The 20,817-nt window shown below is 34.4% G+C and overlaps 2 protein-coding genes across 15 annotated transcripts; both read left to right on the plus strand.

The window, feature by feature from the left end:
• Window positions 1-11,709: 11,709 nt before the first annotated feature.
• LOC111274847 (uncharacterized) lies at window positions 11,710-16,177 on the plus strand. 14 transcript variants are annotated; one of them, XM_022859794.2, is made up of 4 exons: window positions 11,710-11,886; window positions 12,581-12,650; window positions 14,962-15,618; window positions 15,727-16,177. In XM_022859794.2, the coding sequence occupies exons 3-4, from the start codon at window positions 14,970-14,972 to the stop codon at window positions 15,978-15,980; spliced, it is 903 nt and encodes a 300-aa protein (XP_022715529.2). In that variant the 5' UTR covers window positions 11,710-11,886; window positions 12,581-12,650; window positions 14,962-14,969; the 3' UTR covers window positions 15,981-16,177. The 14 variants fall into 14 exon arrangements, with proteins under 14 accessions (XP_022715529.2, XP_089611716.1, XP_089611706.1 ...); XM_089755590.1 differs by adding an exon at window positions 13,380-13,876 and having other exon boundaries at window positions 11,738-11,886; window positions 14,962-16,177; XM_089755591.1 differs by having other exon boundaries at window positions 11,740-11,886; window positions 13,380-15,618.
• Window positions 16,178-18,516: 2,339 nt separating this feature from the next.
• On the plus strand, window positions 18,517-20,817 carry LOC111274849 (F-box/kelch-repeat protein At1g30090-like). The gene is made up of 2 exons (XM_022859802.2): window positions 18,517-18,660; window positions 19,088-20,817. Exon 2 carries the CDS (start codon window positions 19,420-19,422, stop codon window positions 20,635-20,637), a length of 1,218 nt encoding a protein of 405 aa, XP_022715537.1. The 5' UTR covers window positions 18,517-18,660; window positions 19,088-19,419; the 3' UTR covers window positions 20,638-20,817.

A 20,817-nucleotide genomic window follows, 5' to 3' on the forward strand; every position in this document is an offset into this window, starting at 1 on the left:
CTCCTCTAAACAGAGGCAACGAACTTTGAAAAGTAAATTGCTCCTCTAAACAGAGGCAACGAACTTTGAAAAGTAAATTGCTCCTAGACGATCATGTCCGAAGGAGTTGAAAGTTGTGTTTGAAGGGATTTCAGGAGATTATGCCCAAAGGTCTTATAAATCAACCCTGATACCAAGAGACATCCTATTTCAAGGATTAGGAACTTACCTGACAAGTTTCTTCTCAAACTTGCAAAGTTTTTTCATATCTGTCTTTTCCATGTGGGATGTTGGAACACCCTTGCTTCTTGAATTTGTACACTATACTTTCCTGAAAGTAGTGTATGCTATGCAAATGCATATGAATTTCAATGCATGCTATGCAAATGTTGGCCAATTAATTCCTGTTCAATGTATGGTACTCAAGTTTCTCAAGCTCTTTTTTTTTTTTTTTGGGTGTCAAGCCCTTTGATTCCTCAAGGATCCAATTGCACTGCTCTTCTAAGATCGAACCAGTGTAGCTCTCAATTGTCTCTTCCACTCACATTCTTTCTTGTTCTGTTTTTCAATACTTTGGAATAAGCTTCATCAATCGATCATCACTTGACCATCATTCAATGAATTTCTCAGCACTAGTAAATTTCAAAACAAGTTTCATCCACCATCACTGGGTCCTTGTCTCAGCATCAACCATTCCAAAACAAACTCTGTCCACTGATTGTTCCCACCATTCGACCAATTCATCCTTGTACTCATCACTTGGTTGTATCATTTTTCAAAATTTGCCCCATCATATTCTCTATTTGGTCACATCATACATCCTTCTAAATCATCTCTTTTAAGTTTCTACCATTTCTTCATCATTTTAGATTTCTTTTCAAATGAATGTAAGATTCTTTTAAACACATATTCATTCATTCATTATCATTTCAAATCTTGACAAATACAATGCAATCAAGCATTTTCTCAATTCATTTTAAGGGTGTAATAATAAGAGGACAGAAAGTGAATTATGGTAAAGATAATCAATGGAGATCTATTTTGGTAGAAAATAAATGGGAAAGGAAATAAATTGGATGTCATTGAGGTAAATGGTATGTCCAAATGATGAATATTCAGACAATTTTCAACATTAATCTAGGATTCTTTTTCAAAAACTCATTCATTTACTGTTGAAGTCATCTTGAGCTTGACGAACTCTGCCCCAGTCTTTGAGGAATCTTCAGATGTCTTTGATCTTTCATTCATGTGAGCCATTTGACCTGGATTTTTTTTTTTTTTTTTTTTTTTTGGGAACCAAAATCACCCTTTCAGGTTTTCAATTTGGATCTCTTTTTTCATTTTCTCATTTTTTCCTTCTTTTTTTCTCATTTTTTCTTTTTTTCCTTTTTTCTTCTTTTTTTTTTCATCATTTTTTTTCATCCATTGTTGATATCTTTCATACGTCCAACTTTAGACCATGGTTTCATTGCTTCCTCATGAGCATACCTTCGCTCAACATATGATCATTCAAGTTGAGTATTCACACTTGATCCAAATGGACTTTTCAAGGTTGTAATGTAGGCCAAGGTGAAGGGTCATAAAAAAAATGGATATAATAGGCTCAAAATATGTATTAAAAAAGTTCAAGACCGAATGATCATTTGATGCAGCTTGGCATTTTGCCCCACATCGTTTCACTATTTTTTCTTTCCTCACACAAAGGATTCTCATTACTTTGCCCCAAGTCATGTGTGGCATTTATTTTTCTTTTTGCTTTTCTTTCTCTTTTCATCTTTGAGACCTTTTGTGGTGTTTTTTTCTTCTTTCTTTTTTTTTTTTTTTTTTTTCAAAATTTACCCTCCAGTGTAGAGGGTGATCCTTGGTTGGGGTTCTTCAAAAAAATGATAAGCTCAAAGGGGTAGCAATAAATGGTTTTTCCAATGGTAAAAGAAAGATGGCCATTTTTCATCTCAATTGTGAATACCTTTCTTGAACATCATCTATTGAACAAAGCTCATGAAGTTGTATAAAATATTGCACCCCTTCAAGATATATCTCTTTCATCTCTGGTGATGGCTTACCCTCTTTATTTTCGCTCAAATCATCTCCTCTGTGAATGAGTTCTCAAAATTAAATTCCAGAATTATTGTTATCATTGTCTAAATATTCATCATCTGAAATTTAAGAATGGGAATGTGAAGTTATGGAAGGTAACAAGGCATGGAATAATGGTCAAGTGAAAGAGAAAAATGTAATAAAATGCACTGACTTGCCTTTATTAAAATGATAACAAGTGAAGTTATATTGCAAAAAAAATCTAACATTGTTTGAAAAGAAATCCCAAAATGACAGAAGAAACCTTCAACCAGCCTTATCTCCATTGACATCTTGCCCCTCAATTCATTGTGAATCTCCGGATCCTTTCTCTTCTTGGCTTTCGCTCAGTACACTAACATTAGGTGCTGTTGCTTTTCCTTGATCAAAACTTACCATTCCATCATTGATCAACCGTTGCACCTTATACTTTAAAGCAGTGCAATTTTCAGTAGAATGGCCAGTAATTCCATAATGGTAGTCACAACGGGCTGTAGGATCATACCACTTTGGATAGGGTGGTTTAAGCGGTTCCACATGGCTGGGGGCAATCAAGTGGCTATTATAGAGTTCTCGATATAACTCTGTATAAGTCATAGGGATTGGATCAAATACAGGTTTTTCTCGAGTAGTTCTTTGTTCTCGTGAACCACTTGCTGGGTGAGTAGGACGAATTTGGGTTCTTACAGGAGCTTGAATGTTAAGGTGGTAAGTGGATGAATAAGATGGTTGTGGGGCTAGCTGGTAGGGGTAGGATGATGCATTATTCACAGCGGGATAGTATGGAGAGTAACCTTGAGATGGATAGGGTTGATAACCGCCGAATTGTTGTCTATCAGAGCTCACAGCTTGAGCTTCAGCTTCTTTCTTTTCTGATGTCTTCTTGGTTTCTCCTCCTCTCAACTTGCCATTTTTTATGGCACTTTCAATAATTTCTCCAGAGATTACCATGTCAGCAAAATTCTTTGTTGCATTCCCTATCATCTTTTCATAATAGGGAGGTTTTAAAGTGCTAACAAACAGCACTGTGGTCTCTTTCTCTGTCAGTAGAGGTTGTACCTGTGAAGCTATATCTCTCCATCTTTGGGCGTACTCTTTAAAAGACTCGTTTGACTTTTTCTCCAGATTCTGCAAAGACAAACGATCAGGAGCCAAATCGATAATGTGTCGATATTGACTGATGAAGTCATGTGCCATATCACTCCAAGAGCGAATACGAGTCCTATCCAGCTGAACATACCATCTGGCCGCAGAGCCAGTAAGACTATCCTGAAAGACATGCATCAAGAGTTTTTCATCATGTGCATGAGCTGCCATCTTCCTACAATACATGGTGATGTGGATTTTAGGGCACTTTGTACCGTCATATTTTTCAAATTTCGGTACTTTGAATTTATAAGGGATAACCACATCAGGAACTAGGCAGAGCCCAGCAACATCAACTGACCCATAAAAGCTAAATCCTTCTACAGCCCGTAGCCTCTGCTCTAACATGCTAATCTTGGAACTTTCCTCAGCCTCTACTCTCATCTTTTCCTTCTCCTTCTCTTTTAAATCATCTAGATCAGGAATTGGTTCTGCTGCCTTTTCAGTGAAGACAGGATTTATATAGCTATTATACTACCCTGGGTTGAAAGCTGATGGCATTCCAGGATAGGCGAAATGTTGTGGCGGGACCTCTTGGGCAGACTGGGCTTGAGATGGGCCAAAACCTGGAGGGTACAAAGGGTCAGCTACTTCTTGTAAATGGGGAACTTGTTGGCTTGTATTTCCTTCAACCCCTTTCCCCTTATTCATGTTATTGAGGGCCTCCAGAATTTTGCTAAGTTCATTTTCAATCTTCTCCTGAGCTTTTTCTAGCTTTTCAAATCTATGAGAACTTTCCTCCTCCATTTGCCTTGCTCTGGATCTTGTGTTGTATGGATGAGCAAGGTTTTCGCTAGATGGAGCTATCCTCGGACCTTGAGTACCATACTCATGATTAGAAATGTTATGCTGTGCCTTATGTATGATGCTTTGATACACAAATGAAATGTACATTTTTTTGAATGAAATCTAGCATGAAATGAATGCAAATGATTGTATTGAAACATGATCATGAAAAGAATACAGATGCATACAATCAGACAAACAACATAGTTAGTTTCATGAATGAAATGAAAGTAATGCTGATGCATAACATTACAAAAAATAATACACAAAGTTAAGCAATCAAAATGATTAGATAAACACCTTTTTTGTGTCCTAATTTCAGGGTATATCTATCATTGGGTAGAAAGGACTCTATCCTAGGGTTAGGCACTCTTAAGGTTCACTACATGTGGTTTTAAAGTCAGAGTCTAAAGGTCCTCAAATTGTTCCTTACATCCTTGTCCATCACAGACTAGTAAGGCACCCTAATCCTCACCCATTACAGGCTATAAGCGGAAAAGGTTCAATTTGAGTGGGAGTATTTCGCTAGCCACTACGGAGGCATTAGACCTCACGAAAGCAATAGGTACTTTACTCCCTCCTAGAGGGACGGAGCTCGGGTATAGAGCTCATGTTATGCACATGCACATGAATGACATAATTAACAAGGTAAATAAACATGAATGAATAATAACACACATATACAAAAATGGTTCAATTTTATTAGGCTTTTGGATAACACAAATTATTTGCTGGCCTGACTCTCAAAGTCCCCAGCGGAGTCGCCAAGCTGTCGTAACGTCTAGATCCGGGGATCTGTCGCTAGACATTGACTTTAGGGAGTCGCCACCAATCTTTTTTTATCCAGGTGTGATTGGCCACCTAAGGAATCTGTCCTTTCAGGGAACACCTAAGCTTAAGGGTCCCTAAAAGAATAGGTTCGGGTCTGCTTAACCAGAACAGAGTTCGAGAGTTCGGTTACGTGTGAGGAAGGTTATAGCACCCTCACAACGCCCATCAAAAGATGGTACCAGCTTGAATTTGTGTTATCCAAAAGCCTTAAAATTTTACCAAGTAGTTAGTTGTTGAAAATTATTCTCAATTGACTCTAATACTTTTAGCAGAAAATTGAGAAAATTCCCTCACCTCAAGAGTATGCAAGAAAAACTACTGTTTCACTTGCAGAGGCTCCGTCGTCGGATTATTTAAAGAAAAATCAAGATCAACCAATTAATTAATTATCGAAAATTATTCTCAATTGACTCTAATACTTTTAGCAGAAAATTGAGAAAATTCCCTCACCTCAGGAGTATGCAAGAAAAACTACTGTTTCACTTGCAGAGGCTCCGTCGTCGGATTAATTAAAGAAAAAAAAATCAAAATCAGCCAAGTAATTAATTATCGGAAATTATTCTCAATTAACTCTAATACTTTTAGCAGAAAATTGAGAAAATTCCCTCACCTCAAGAGTATGCAAGAAAAACTACTGTTTCACTTGCAGAGGCTCCGTCGTCGGATTAATTAAAGAAAAAAATCAAAATCAAAGTCAAATAAAAAAAAATTCAAAAAAAAAATCAAAAAAAAAAAAAAAATCCTGGAGCGGCTCGGCTATCGGCTCGGCTCGGCTTGGAGGAGGGAAGCACGCGCGGGTCGACGCTCGGGTCGACGCTCGGGTCGGGTCGGGTTCGGCAAAACGCGCGGATCCCCTGGTTAACTTAAAGCCAAAACGACGTCGTTTTGGGAGGGTATAAAAGGCAATCCCCTTCGTTTTTCGGCAGAACGCTCCTCTCCCCTCTCTCTCTTCCTTCCCTTTTCTCTCCCTTCTCTCTAAAAAACCGAAGAACTCCGGTTGAAGATTCACCGGATTCTGGAAATGTTCGCCGGAATCTGGGTTTTTCGCCGGAAGTTGGCCGGAAATCCACCTGTTTCTGGGATTCTTCGCCGGTTTCTGGGATTTTTCGCCGGAAACTGGGCAGGTCGTCGGAAACTTCAATGTTGGCCGGAATTTTTGCCGGAAACTTCAAGGTTGGCCGGAAAATCCAACCGGAAACTGGAATTTTCCAGAAATTCCCAGAAAAAAAAAATTTCGAAAAAAATCCCAAAAATTTCTGATAATTTCTGGAACTCTCCTAAACCTTTTCCTAGCCTTCTATACTCTCCCCTACGCCTTTGCTTCTCAAATCAGTAGCTCTAGCTTACTGTTTTCTGTGTGTTCTTGACTGTTCTAGGGGGGTCCCTTTTATAGGGATTGATCAGGAGTTTCTGATCAATCCCAATTCCTCTTTGGACGGGAATTCAGTCTTTGAATCCAATTGGACTCTTCTGATTGAATTCCCCTCCAGAGTGGGAGTCTTCAACTTTGAATCCTAGCCCTCCAAAATAAAAATTAAAATAAAATTAAAAAAAAAAATCTAGATAATTGGAAAGATAAATCAAAAGATAAAAAATTTTCAAATAATATCTGAAAATCAGAAAAAATCAGAACAGATAATTTAAAAAAAAAAGAGATAAGAATAATAATATAATAATAATAAATATATAACTATATACATATAAATCTATTCTAATGAAAAAAAAAGGAATATATATATATATACATATATTAATACATAATAATAATAAATAATAAAAATAAAAAATACGGGGTAAAAATTCAATTGGGCCTTGCCCATTTGGGCCAGGCCCAAATGATCTGGGTCAGGCCCAATTGATCCGGGTCAGGCCCAATTGATCCGGGCCCGGACCTGATTGGGTGTCTACACTTAGAAATCCATTTATGAGAAATCCATTTTCGAGAAATCCATTTCCAAGAAAGCAATATAATTCTTGGAAATACATTACTAAGAACAAAATATAACTCTCGAAAATCCATTTCTGAGAATTTTATTGAGTTCTTGGAAATGGATTTTCGAAAATCTTCTTGTACTATGAGAAATTCATTTTTGAAAATACATAAAATTTTGTTTAAATATAATATTTAATTATAAACTCTTGATAACATTTAATTTTAATTTAAATAAAATAAATAATTTAATTTCAAAATAAAATAATATTAAAATAAATCAATCTCTTTATTAGTATTTAACACAAAAAAATTAAGACCTCTATTCTTTGAGCCATTGACAATATCATCAATAGATTAGCAAATCTAATAGTAAGGACTGATGGTCGAAAGATTAGAAGTCTTTATTGTTGGATTTGCCAGTTTGCTAATAATATTGTTAGGGTCAATGTTCTATAGGATGTTCAAGCTCGGATTAGCATGCATGTATACACATGAGTCATCGATGTGCCTATTCTTACTTGATTATATATGCGAATGAAAGAGACATGTTAGTTCTCAAGCATGCATGGGTATAAAGATGTTTTTATCCTAAGCCCAGAAAACCAAAAACCCTTTTGTCCATGCAAAACCAAAAAATCAAAAAATAATGTTCTCGATTTTTTAGAGGCTCAAGAAAAAAAAACAAGTTTATGCCATGTATGTTAAGAATATCGATTTTAATTTCATTCGCACATATAATCAAGTAAATAAGTTCATAAGTACATAATTAAGATTTTTTAGTATTAAAAGTGAAATCAAATTTCTTAAAAATAGATTTTCAAGAAGCCTTGAGTCTTCTTGAAAATCAATATATGAGAAATTTTGAGGCTTTTCATATATTTATTTTCTAGAAGTTTGATTTAAAAAGTAAAGAGAGAAGAGAGAAGAGAGAAATAGTTAGAATGAAAAATAGAGAGAGAAAGATATGGTGTATTTAGTAGAAATAGTAAATTGAGTTTTGAATTTGAGGTATATTTATAAGTGGGGTGTATATAGTAATAAATGGGATGTAAATAGAATTTCCATTCAAACTAATAGACTTTTGTTAAATTATGCCAAAACTGAAATTTTAGGATAAAATTTAACTAGATTTTAAATATATATCATAATGTCTTTGTGAGTTCTTTATTTTTGGTTATTTTGTTTTCTAAGGCAAGCCTATCAACAGTTTTGTACCAAAAAAAAAGTCTATCTACAGTTTATAAGGACTTAATATCATTTGACAACTAATTAAATAAATGTAAACTAAGGAATTCTAAATTAATCATAGATACTACTATAATTTTGGGCTTAATCTGATATTAGTCAGATTAATATTATTATTTCTTTTTTTTCAAATGATCCGGCAGGTAAGATTAAGCAAACCAAGATGTAGGTATTTCATAATTGGAAATTGACTAATTGGTTGTCTCTTAATCCATTTCTCACTCCATATGTATATAGTTTAATTATTAAAATTTTCAAAAGCTCCCAACCCTCACAAGTGAATAATGTATGGGAATGGGGATGCAAACCATGTGGTCCTCCCTTCTTTTATCAATTTCTTTAATCAATACTATATAGTATTAATTTAATAATATAATAGTATAATATAATATATGGTAGCCGAAAAGAATGTAAGAAAAACCAATAACCGATCTGACTGACCAGAAATAAACTACCAACTGCCAAACCCATCTAATTTTATCACCCATTTTACAAGCTCTCAAATGCCATATAAATTTTTTACAAAATTAACGGCAAAATGCCATAAAAATAATTATCTTGTCTTTCTATCTATGTTTTAACTAACTAATAATTAATTAAAGATGAGCTATTTGCTTTAAGAAAAATGAGATAGAAAGAGGAAATAAATTCTAAAAGTGGGTAAGAGGGGTCCTCCATTTTCTCCTAATTATCAACTTTCTTGCTCTTTATATTCATGCACCGGTAAAAAGAGGGTCAAACTCTTCTAGCAAATCAAAGATTAAAAGAAAATCTATGAATTAGGTATAAAAGTGTTGTTTTAACAAGGGAAATGGAAAACAATTGTCAAATTAATAGAATTAAGATAACATAGTCCAAGATGAGAATTAGACAAAGGTAGGTTCCTAAAGAGAAAAAGAGGGAGACAGAGAGAGATGCATAATGGGATTTGGGTTTGGTAGCACATGGTATGCATAGAATATGGAAACAATGTGAGGTGGTTGGATTCTTCATCTCAAAGCAGAGCATCTTCCACAAAGTGACATTAATCGCAAAGAAAATGGAAAAAAAAAAAAAAATCAAATCCTCAGCACTACAGCCTACAAGATTTTTCATTTTCTTAGTTTCTCACGATTTATAGTGGAATCTAATGTAAGGATAAGTGTGTTTGAAAGAGTCACGCAATAGTCCAATTAAGAGATTCGCACGTTATTCCTTAACATTTGTTACAGTACTACTACTACGTTTCTATCTCCATATTCCATGTTTCTTCAATTTTGCTTTCTTGGTAAAGTATCTAAGAGAGATTTTATGGTCCTGATACATGAACCACAGCATTTGGTCTTCTATTGCAATGGGAAACACATCTTAGACTTGTGATTTGCCTCAATTTTTATATAAAAAAGTGATGATCCTCCAAAATTTTTCAAGAAGTCGGTCAGTGGAAGTAGATATGATATATTTATATACTTGCTATTTTCCGTCAAAAGGGTAGGCCCTAAATTTCTTTAAAACTTCTGCTCATTGATTTTGATCGTTCAACAATGTTTGAACTCCAAAGTCAAACTGATTTTGCATTCATTTTTTCTATTTTGAAAATTAATTCCACCCTTTGCTTCTTTATTAATAGATCTCGACATGCATGGCAATATTCGAAGGATGCTAAATCATGTATGCATTTGAGATAAATAATAAGATTTGATAATATACCTAGCCAGGGCTAAATATTACAACTTCCTTATAATTAGCCTCACAAAAATATTAAGCTATACATGTTAATGCCATATACATATGCCTGGCATGTATTAACGTTGCATGTGGCGGCCCCCATCCTGCCATGCACCAAAACTTGACATAACTTTCAGGACAAAAAAGTCTGATATAGATTCTTGTAGCCGGTTGCAGCACAGATTCAGTTTTTATGTATCTCTCCATGGAAAAAGGCATACAACAATGTTGATATTACCATGTCAGATTCATTCAAAGTCGAACGATAACTTATCTGGAACAAACAAGTTGCATCCCAGGTGTATCGACGAGTAGTCCACATCAAAGGACATACATGGCAGCATTCCTTAGCAACGAGTCATTCCAAAACGACTGAAAATTCAATTAAAAACATTTCTGCCCTTTCTCATAACTCAAAAAATAATTCTTATATATCCAATCTCTACTTGTTAACAAGTATTTCTCCCATCCCATGTCATGTTCCCAACCAACTTTGTATCCATTGGCTTTCACTTTCAATCTTGTTCTTGATACATATACTACAATCGTGACTGGCGATCAAAGAAACTACTTTTCCCCGTCTAATCAAAATTCTTATTTCGATTCCTAAATTATTTGATTATATAGATGATAATCTTGTGAGAAATATCCAAACCAATAAGCCCTAGTGATGGCACTTCACAAGAAATAGGGAGAGTAATTGTGTCAACGCCTACCATTTGCATCCCCTGTTTTCCGTATGATTGACTAATATTGATGCTATGAAAGTTGAAAATTTCCTAAACAAAACCTATGGTTAAAAATTTTTCCTTCCATTCAAATGTCAAGTGTCAAACAGTAGTTATGGTTCTCTTACCAATATATTAAAATTGCTTGTAGTTGTAGGCATATACATAACTTTAGAAGTAGGAATCCCACTACAAAACCTTTCTGCCCTGTTTCAAAAATTTTTGTTTATTCCTTTTCTTTTTTTTTTTTTTTGAAAGGCATAAAATTTATTAATATATGAGCGAGATAATATAAAATAAGAATAAGCTCCTGTTAAGCCTAACAGGAGAGCAAAAGAAAGAAAAACAAAACCCCAAGTACCAACCAAAGAAAAACAAAACCCCAAGTACCAACCCCAAAACAATAAAAATTGAAGTCTAATTTTTTGTTTAGTCTTTATACTTATAAGAAAAATGAACAATAAATAAGCAGATTAAGAAAATGGATTTAACACAACTCTATTTGAGACAAATGTCTTTGAGAAACCGAATGATGGGCTAAACCCAAAAGGATCAAAAAAATATCACAGCTAATGATATGGGTTATTGACCATATGGAGATAAATTGGAAAAGGAATGTGGCAACTGCTGTTGATCGGGTGCATGGTTCATTGCAGGTGCCAAAACTTGTGTCTTTTCAAGAAATTATATATCAAATAAATTCATGACAAATACTACTACGCATCAAAATTAATGCAGGGTCATCAAAGTAAATGAATCAAAAGTCAAAAATGTCTTTGAATTTTAACTATATCAAGTGTAAACATAATTTTCTATCATGTTTGGTGACATTGCACTTGCCAATTCTTATTTACTTCAGCCAAATTTTAGGTTTTTTTTCTGTGCCTTCACGCAAACAAATTATGGATATCATAACTTAAGAGACCAAAAAAAAGGAAATTCTTGTTGATTGTCAGAAATAAATTTAAATTAATTTTGTTAACAGTATATCGATAAAGTATTGAATTTTTACTTTTAATTATTAAAATTTAATTCTTGACAATCTCAAGTAACCAAAATAACTTACATTAATTTGATTAGCATGTCACATTTGCTAGAGTAGTCAAAAAGTGAAGGAAGGAAAATATTTAGTTCCGAGCTTCAAGTGTTGTAAATCTGGGTTCCGCCTGCAAAAGTTAAGGCCCAAACTTGGCAAGAACTGGAATTAGTGATGAACTTTTAGGCCCAATTATCTACCTGTTATATCTGATTAAGAGCCCAAATAACTTGATCTATCTCAGAAGTGAATGGTCTCGTTGGCCGTGGCCCTCAAAGAAATTGTAGAATAAAATGGAAATTCTTTTGCTCAGTGGCTTTAGCTTTCTTTCTCTCCGTCCATCTCTTAATAGCTGGGCATGTATCATTTCCTTGTATAATAAGGAATACCCATGTCATCTCTTGAAGAGTTTTCCCCTAGTAAGAAGCTTTATTTCATTTCATTCTTTATCTTGTCGGTGAACTTGAAGGTGTAGGGAAGGTTTTTGATAATCTTTCTTTTCCTGGGAAATTTTTTATAATTAATATTATTATTGCCTTTTTGTATTGGTCGAAATTATCTGTTGTTGTATCGTAAATGGAACTTTAGCAAGCAAGACTGCAAGAATTCTAATTGTCTATTTATGAAAATTTTGTCTTTTCCAGGGAAGTGAAAAAAAATGGGATTTTGGGTTTTCATTATTCCTCATAGTAACGCATAACGTAAGCTTTTGTTTGATGCAAAATCATCTATGTATTGAAGCTATGATAAAAACTAAGCTGCACCCTTCTTATTCCAACCTCATTTGAGAGTAGTAAAAACCTACAATTCCTAATTAGATAGGGTATTTCCTGTTTATCTAATTGTGAAAGCCCTATGTCCTGTGAGTTTTAAGGGAATAAACAATGGGGTATGATTTGTTGAGGTGTTGAAGATAAGTGCTTAATATCTTTTTAGATATTTGATATCTAGTAATAAGCTTTTGGCATATTTATGATACTGGTTGGTGCCCTCATCTAAGAACGCAATTAAGTTTCTAATTATTTTCCGGTTTTTGGATAAGTGCGGGTATTATCTTTTTCAAATTTTAAATCTTGCCTTATCTTTTGCTATACATAATTTCAATAATTGCAGGTATCAACTATGATCAATATTGGGTTCCTCTTTTAGTGGGACTTCTGATGCCTAGGTCATCCTTATTTTGGTAAGTTACTGTTGATATCTAAATCTAATTCTGTTAAACTAATCAAATTCTTGAAAAGAAATTTAATTTCCACTCTTAAATGAATATCTTCAAAATCCACTTTGACCTTTTTGCGTTATTGTTTATCTAGTTTTATTGTTAGTTCCTTCTGATCCCCTCTTCTTGTTGTGCATTTTCTTCACTATCTTCCTATTATTTTATAACAGATTCAGATTAGTTGTGGCTGTTGTTTATTGGGGTTGCAATGTTGGATAATTATTGGATGTTCTAGGGCTAGGGACAGGTGAAAAAAGCTAATATGATTGTGGCTCTGATTAAAAAAAATATGATTTCAATAATCATTTTAGTGAGATAGACTATAGAGTTATAGTTATTGAAGAACTGGTAAATAGTTAACAGAGAAGTGGCTAGGGTGGGGGGAGGTGAATGAATCAATTTTTGGTGTTAACAATTAGGACTCCTCTCCTTCAGGCATGTGTGACTAGCTTCTTGAAGACGCAATACCATTTTAACCAGATGTTGCCTCATCTTATGGTGATTTGCACAATAAGATGTCTTCCAATTGCAAATAAAGCATCATTTACTTGTTGTAACTTCTGTTTAAATTTTAAAGTAGTTTACTTATGTATACTCCACTGTGGATTCAAATATCTCTAGTACCTAACATAAATATATATTTGCTCTTTTGAGTAAAACATCCTCCACACTCTTTCAATTTATTTGTCACAGGATTTATGGATGTCTCAAAGTGGTTACTACAGAAACTGAGGAAACCTTTTTATGTTCAATTAAATATATATTGTTTTCTTCCTGGCATTTCTGTTTTGCTATTATGCCCCATGATTCACTCAGTGTTAGCCCATGATTCAAGAAAGAGATATGTCAGTCTTGATACAAGAACATCAGATAAATATAAAATTTTACTATGAAAGGAGATACTGGATGTGTTTTTACTATACTCTATGTTTATTCCTTGTTTTAGGTTTGACTGGTGTTAATTGAAATCTTGTTAAAAGAGTTTGTAACTGGGATGTTCTCTAGTACTATTAGAGGGTTTTCCTAAAATAAGGCGTGATACGAAGGATAGTACGCTTCTGCATTTGTCGCACAACAAGGACCTTCATAAGTACTGGGGAAAAAAATCTTATAAGAATCTCATCTAGGCAGTCTTGGCCTTAATGAGTTGATTTTTTTGCTTGTCCTTGGGCTTCTCTTGGATGCATTTGGTATGGAGTGTCGCTCTTTGCTTTCTTCAGGAAAAACAATTTACTTTAAGAAAAGAATGTAAAAATGGAAAGAAAAAATTCAAATCTATTAAGTCTTACGTGCTAGTTCATTCTTTGCTTCTCTCTCTTGAATGGCTCTAAATCTACAGGATTCGTTGCAACAATTGAGATCAATATATAATAATAATAATAATAATAAATATAGTTTAGCCTCATTTGTTACTGGATTTTATGATTTCATTGCATTAAGAGATAGATGGTTGTGACATTTCTTTGCTATTCTCTGCCTAATACATGCACCTTCTTGACACTTAAATTGAGCATGAATCACTAGTCTGAAAATTTCATATTCTAGAGTGGACAATGTTGCAGCTGCTGGATATGGTTAGATCATCAATATGTAGCAATCATGACCTATGTTACTCCATCTCTTTGCTTTCCTCTAATTTATTAATGCCAGCCTATTGAGATACCTTTGAATGGAAATTAGCTTTTTGGTAGGAATTCCTAAATATCAAGAAAAATTAAGAAAAATATTTGTTGAACTTGAGCATGTATCCGACACTGGTATTAAGTCCGGGCCACATAGATATGACATTGAGAGCTGGCCTTGGATGCATCCGCTTTCCTTTTACGTTTTTCTCCATGTTCCAAAATTACCCCTTAACTGACACTCAAAAATTTGGTGGCAAATTGTTTCATGACTTTGTGATACTTGGTGTCGTTTCTTGGTGGTTTTGACATTTGTTTTGCAGCAATATTTGATACTTTCCATGGCCATTTATGACTATTCTAAATGTGGGTTATTGCGGACAAGGCCACTTTAAAGCTGTTGCAGCATGGATCTTTCCAATGGCAACTTTTATTTTCCCATTTATGCTTTCTCTGGTTACTTTTTTTAAATGGCTTTTATTATAATCATCATTTACATTAATTGGTGTTAACCACTATGACCTATTTCTTCGCCCTGAGAGGGCTATAAAATGGGTTAAGAACAGGGCCTCCTTCCCCATCACAAGGTCTCTTTTAGCTTTATAGTTTCTATCTCTTCTTGAAAGGAGCTGAATTGTGTGTTCCTTTCTCAGTTTCTACCATGAATTTCCTTTTGGCTAGAGAAGATGCAGAGAAGCATGCAGATACTAAGTCATGCTTCTATTGCAACAAAGTATTCAACAACTATCGAGCTCTAGTTGGCCACCTTAGGATTCATCAGGAGGATAAGACATTGAGGACCTTGAATTATCCTGGTCATTCCAGTAATTCCATGGACATTACTAGGAACCCTCCTGCATCCCCACCAAACTGCCAACTGAACACCATGGCTGGCGGGAACAGGCCGACTCCATTCACTAGAGCACCCCCTCCATTTGACTTCTCTAGGATGTTCTGCTCAAATGAAACAAACCAAGCAAGGAGCAAATTCACTGGCGGCAACCCTGGAGTTGCCCAAACTCAGATTATCATGTCTCCAGACTATTCATATGGCTGCGGTATTGGTGCAACTTATCACCATAACATTTTGGCTTCAAGAGCATTTGCTCCAGCTGGTCTCAATGCAGCCATATCTTCTGCTGCATTTGCTTCATCTGCTAGTGTTGTAGCTACTGGCTTTTCAATAGATTCTTCATATTTGGGCTCAAACGGAGTTTGTCAGTTTAATACTGATGAATTTCAAATTAGCCGGGATGGTTTACCACTAACTTCTGGAGATGCCTTGCAGAACGTTCAAGGTTATAATCTTGGTAAGCTTCCAAATCCTACCTTTGCTATAACTAACCACAACCTTGGTTTGGGGTCATATCAGTTGTCTAGCTTCAATGAATCTCTTGTTGTTTGCGCCCTTTCTCCAGGTCCTCCTCCATGCTCAATCCTGGATAAGGAAGGTAAGAGGCCCTACGTAGCTGACGAATCATGGAATGCTGAAATAATGAATGTATCAAAAAAACCTAAGATTGCCCCTAATGCTCATGTGGAACCTGAGAATCTTGAGAAAAAAGAGCTATCACTTTTCATGGATGCTGATGATTCAATTCCTGCATCCAAAGCTTGTTTTGTTGCTGAAGAGGAAGGTCCAGAAGATATAGATTTGTCTCTGCGTCTGTAGTCTTGTTTTTCTCTCTAAAATAAATAAATAATAGTAGACGAATAAAGGAATGGTGTCTCTTTCCCTCCCCACCCCGCTACAAAAAAAAAAAAAAAAAAAAAAGAAGAAAAATATGTAATGTTGTTATGTACTGCTGAACTATTCACAGGTGCATAGTCAGTTTGGGTAAATTTTATAAAGTCATCTATTATGAAATCTCTTGTGGATTGTGAAGTTTGATTAATCTTTTCATTGCTTGACTAGGTTGCCAATTTGACACCTTATAACTACGTTCTTGTGATGTCCTCACGGGTTGATTGAATTGGTAAGGCTCTGAATATTTCATTTGTAAGGTTTAGGTTCAAGTTTTTTAATGATTTATAAATTTAATATAAATCTTCTTTGAGGTCTGCTAGCATTTCCTCACTCTAAATTTTCTTTGATTAAAAAAATAAATAAAATAAAACCTATGTTCTTATGATTGGTTTTGGAATGCTTTTATTATTTTTTTCCCCTTTCGGAGAAGGGTTTTTTTTATTTTTTTTTTTAAAGAAAAAAAAAAAAGAGGAGCAATGTTTTCCTTGGGGAAAAAGAAAAATGTTCTGCCAAACTATATAATGAAAAAAGAAAATTCAAAAAATTAAGAATTTAGAAGTAAGAAAAGGTTGGCGCATTTAAGAAAAAAGTTTTGCATTGAATTGAAAATTTCAGTAACGCTAGGAAATGATACTCCTTGCAAATGCACATGTTGGTTGGACCTACATGAGGCTCCATAAAAGAGTCCAAATGCAAAGGGGATATCTTCTCTATTACTTAAAATAAAAAATAGTAGTGAAATTGAGTCCCGGTGCAAAATTCAATCAATATTTTTCAATTTTCATAAAAAATTAAAACAAAAAAAAAAACTTTGGAGAGAATTTGATCAAATTGAAGTTAAAGATATGTTAAAAAGTTTGAAAAAAAAATTATAATCTGAAATAATACGAATGCAAGACATTACATTTTTATTATTTAAATTCTTTTTATTTACATATCATATCATTATTTTTGTTTTCTCCTTTTCAGGTTATTTATTATTTTTTCTCTTTTGGTTATTTGACATGTTTGTTAAGATAATAATATATATTAGTGTGGAAAACCAATTAAGGTTGAAAAGGATTGTTTGGTGGCGGTAGGTGTTTGAAAATTTGAAACATATCCCTAGGATTGGGCTTTTGATGAATCTATGAAATGAAATACCTGCCTTTATCAATATTTACTCTTAAAAAAAAAATAATAAGACCTTTTAACCTTATCACCGTGCAATTGCAACGCTAGTCTTGCATCTTTATTCCCCCAAATGGATGCTGAAAACCCCTGCACTAGGGAGCCGTTGTCTCTATGCCTAAAGGGACTACTTTTATAGCTTAAACACCAAATTAAAAAAAACACACACACACACACACACATTCTCTTTAAAGCTGGGGACATTGGTTGGTTATTTCTAGATTATCAAGTTATTTTTTTTAAATCAAAAACAAATATCAAAACATGATATGCCTTTGTTACTTTTTACTGTTAGTGTATTAAATATGATATGGACTGCTTGAAAAGAAACTATGATACAAATTAACATTTTGAATTTTTAAATTGAAAATAAATAAACATTTCCCTTAAAAAATAATTAAGATTCTAGATTTAATTTACTTAATTTATATAATTAATTTTTTAAAAATAATATTTAATAAATTTAAAATAAACAAAATTCTTTTCTTTAAAAAGAACCGAACTTGATAAAAGATTGTTATTTCTCTGGCATTGTCTGTTTATTCGATTGCAATGTCAAGTAATTAATACTGAATATTGCTTTTCTTATTTTTTTTCCATTAATATTACATATTCCTTGAACATATTCTTTTTTTTTCTATGTTATTTATCTAATTTTATTTTTTATATTTTAAAAAATTTAAAATTTTTTAACACGAACATTTTAAAAATTAAAAAATAAGAACATTTAAAAGTTTTTGGTAACACTTTCGAAAATTTTTTTTGTTGAATAATTGTTTAATATATATATATATATTAAAAATACTGTATTTGATAGTATTAACAATCATCAATTTTTTTTTTAAGATATAAAAACTCTTCATGTATAATTATAATAATATGGTAATATATTATTTTAATTTTTTATTTTATAAACACAAAAAGAAATCATAAATTCGCCGCCAAACATGTATTTATCAATGAACTAAATGTTCATTTGCAACTTTATTGTTAGCCTAAATGCCTAGCGAAATCCACGACTTTGACAAAACATTTTCTTTGGAAGGAGGGGTGTTGAAGTTTGAACTATAATCGTCCTTTTCAAGCTTAAAATTTCCAACACCGCAGTTAAAAAGCGCGTGTCCAACAGGTTGCCAACCTTTTGCTCATACTTTTCTTCACAATTAGCGGTATTGAAATTACTTATTTAGCGCGTGGTTTTAATGGGCCTACACCGAACCGAATCATCATCAACCCTTAGTTAGCCGCAGGAACAATAGTATAAATGTATAATTTTTTTGTTATAATAATTGTATTCCTTTGATTTTAAGGAGAATACTGGAATAATCCTTGGAAGGGAGTCAGGGCCAGGGGATCTCTTTCATGCTAAAACCAGCCTTAAATCTCATAAAAAGTCACCATCTTTTATATCAATTACTCAATAAAACTCCTGTTTGTAAGTCTTACATATCAGTTTCCTATCTCTTTTCTTCTTCTTTATGCTATCTCATCTGGTTTGTTTCTAAGTTATATAGGATAAAATATTTTCTGGGTTTAGCCTCTTTTCTGAATTATCAATCTCTGCAGGCTATAAATACTTCATTTATATGAGATATATGGCAGGGTTTTATGGGGTTTTGGTTTTCTTATTGGATAGGAGCAAAAGTTTAGATTTTTTGGTGCTTTATCCAAGATACTATGATATGGGCTATTGATTTTTCTTTTCTCTTTTTTTTTTTTTTTTTTGGATTTTAAGTGTTGTTATCTTTCTCTCTGCCTTGGCATGATTTATTATAGCTTTAGATTCCTCTAGTTGACATCTTGATAGGCCACACTGGTATACATAAAGAGAAAGATTTAAAGTTGTTCTCTTTGATGCATAGGAATTTGAGTTTGGATCATTCAGGAAGGGATTTGTTGGTGAATTATGATAAAGTCTTGCGAGGATTTTGTGTAAAGGGGAAAACGTGTTTTTCTTTTAGGTGCAACCACAAATTTCAGTGAAAAGAATTCTTCGTTTGCTCTGTGAATGTGAAAGAAGTAGCGACCAACTTGGAATAGATTCTTTGAAGTTTTGATTGGGATTTGTGTGTTTAAGTTGTTCAATTCATAAGTAAATCCATTTGATCACACAGAGCAGCAGGAAGTTTCAAGTTTAAAAAAGGTCTTTTGGGTAGTCTTCAAGGATTTTAGATTGTTGTGTTTTGAGAGAAAGATGCAAAGGGTTCGATTTTCATCCCAAAAGACACCCGTGCATAAACTAGGGGACTCTCAGATAACATTGTCCCCCAAATTTAGATTAGCTGTGATTCAATCGTCATTGTTAAATCCTTCGTTAGAGCTTGAATTATCCCTTCAAGGAGAACCCTTTATTCCCGGCCTTCCTGATGATGTGGCCCTTAATTGTCTGCTTCGGCTTCCAGTTGAGAGCCATGCAGCTTCCAGAGCTGTATGCAAGCGATGGCATCTTCTGCTTGGTAACAAAGAGCGGTTTTTCACCCGAAGGAAGCAACTAGGTTTCAAAGATCCTTGGCTCTTTGTATTTGCCTTCCACAAATGCACTGGGAAAATTCAATGGCAGGTTCTTGATCTTACCCACTTCTCTTGGCACACCATCCCAGCGATGCCGTGCAAAGACAGAGTTTGTCCCCATGGTTTTAGGTGTGTTTCAATTCCTCACGAGGGTGCTCTCTTTGTTTGTGGGGGTATGGTCTCTGATGTGGATTGCCCCCTTGACTTGGTGTTGAGGTATGAGATTCAAAAAAACCGTTGGACTGTGATGAATAACATGAATACTGCTAGGTCATTTTTTGCAAGTGGAGTGATTAATGGGATGATTTATGTAGCAGGGGGAAACAGTGGAGATCTTTTTGAGCTTGACTCAGCTGAGGTCTTAGATCCTGCAAAGGGGAGTTGGCACCCAATTGCCAGCATGGGGACAAATATGGCATCTTATGATTCTGCGGTTCTCAATGGAAAGCTTCTTGTGACAGAAGGCTGGTTGTGGCCATTCTTTGTCTCTCCTAGGGGTCAGGTTTATGATCCAAGAACTAATAATTGGGAGAGTATGGCTGTGGGATTGAGAGAAGGCTGGACTGGTTCAAGTGTGGTGGTCTATGGGCATTTATTTGTGGTTTCTGAGCTTGAAAGAATGAAGCTTAAGGTTTATGATCCAGACAGTGATTCCTGGGAAGCAATAGAAGGTCCCCCATTACCAGAGCAGATATGCAAACCTTTTGCAGTCAATGTATGCGATAACAGAATATATGTTGTGGGTCGCAACCTTCATGTTGCTGTGGGTTATATCTCAAGCCTGAATCGAACAGGCAGCTCTGGGAAGAAGTGGAGCTTCAGTGTTTGGTGGCATGTTATTGATGCCCCAGAACGTTTATCTGACTTGACACCCTCCAGTTCTCAGGTTCTGTTTGGTTAGCTTCTGATGTATCACAAGTTGTGTCTTGTATGTTGTTCAATAAATTGTAATTATACAAAATAACAAAGGCTGTAGAGTTGGAATGATTCTGTATTATTGTAACAAATGTATCAACCATAGTTGTCTTGTTCTTCTGTTATCTCTTAGTAATCTGAAAATCAATATATTTGACCGATCTCA

Source organism: Durio zibethinus, chromosome 26, assembly GCF_047325235.1.
Source record: "Durio zibethinus cultivar Kanyao isolate XHJ-2024 chromosome 26, ASM4732523v1, whole genome shotgun sequence".
Taxonomy (NCBI): Eukaryota; Viridiplantae; Streptophyta; class Magnoliopsida; order Malvales; family Malvaceae; genus Durio; species Durio zibethinus.

What these genes read in the sequence shown, in the direction of transcription:
- LOC111274849 (XM_022859802.2), top strand. Translation starts at nt 19,420, where the DNA reads ATGCAAAGGGTTCGATTTTCATCCCAAAAGACACCCGTGCATAAACTA.
- LOC111274847 (XM_089755580.1), top strand. Translation starts at nt 14,970, where the DNA reads ATGAATTTCCTTTTGGCTAGAGAAGATGCAGAGAAGCATGCAGATACT.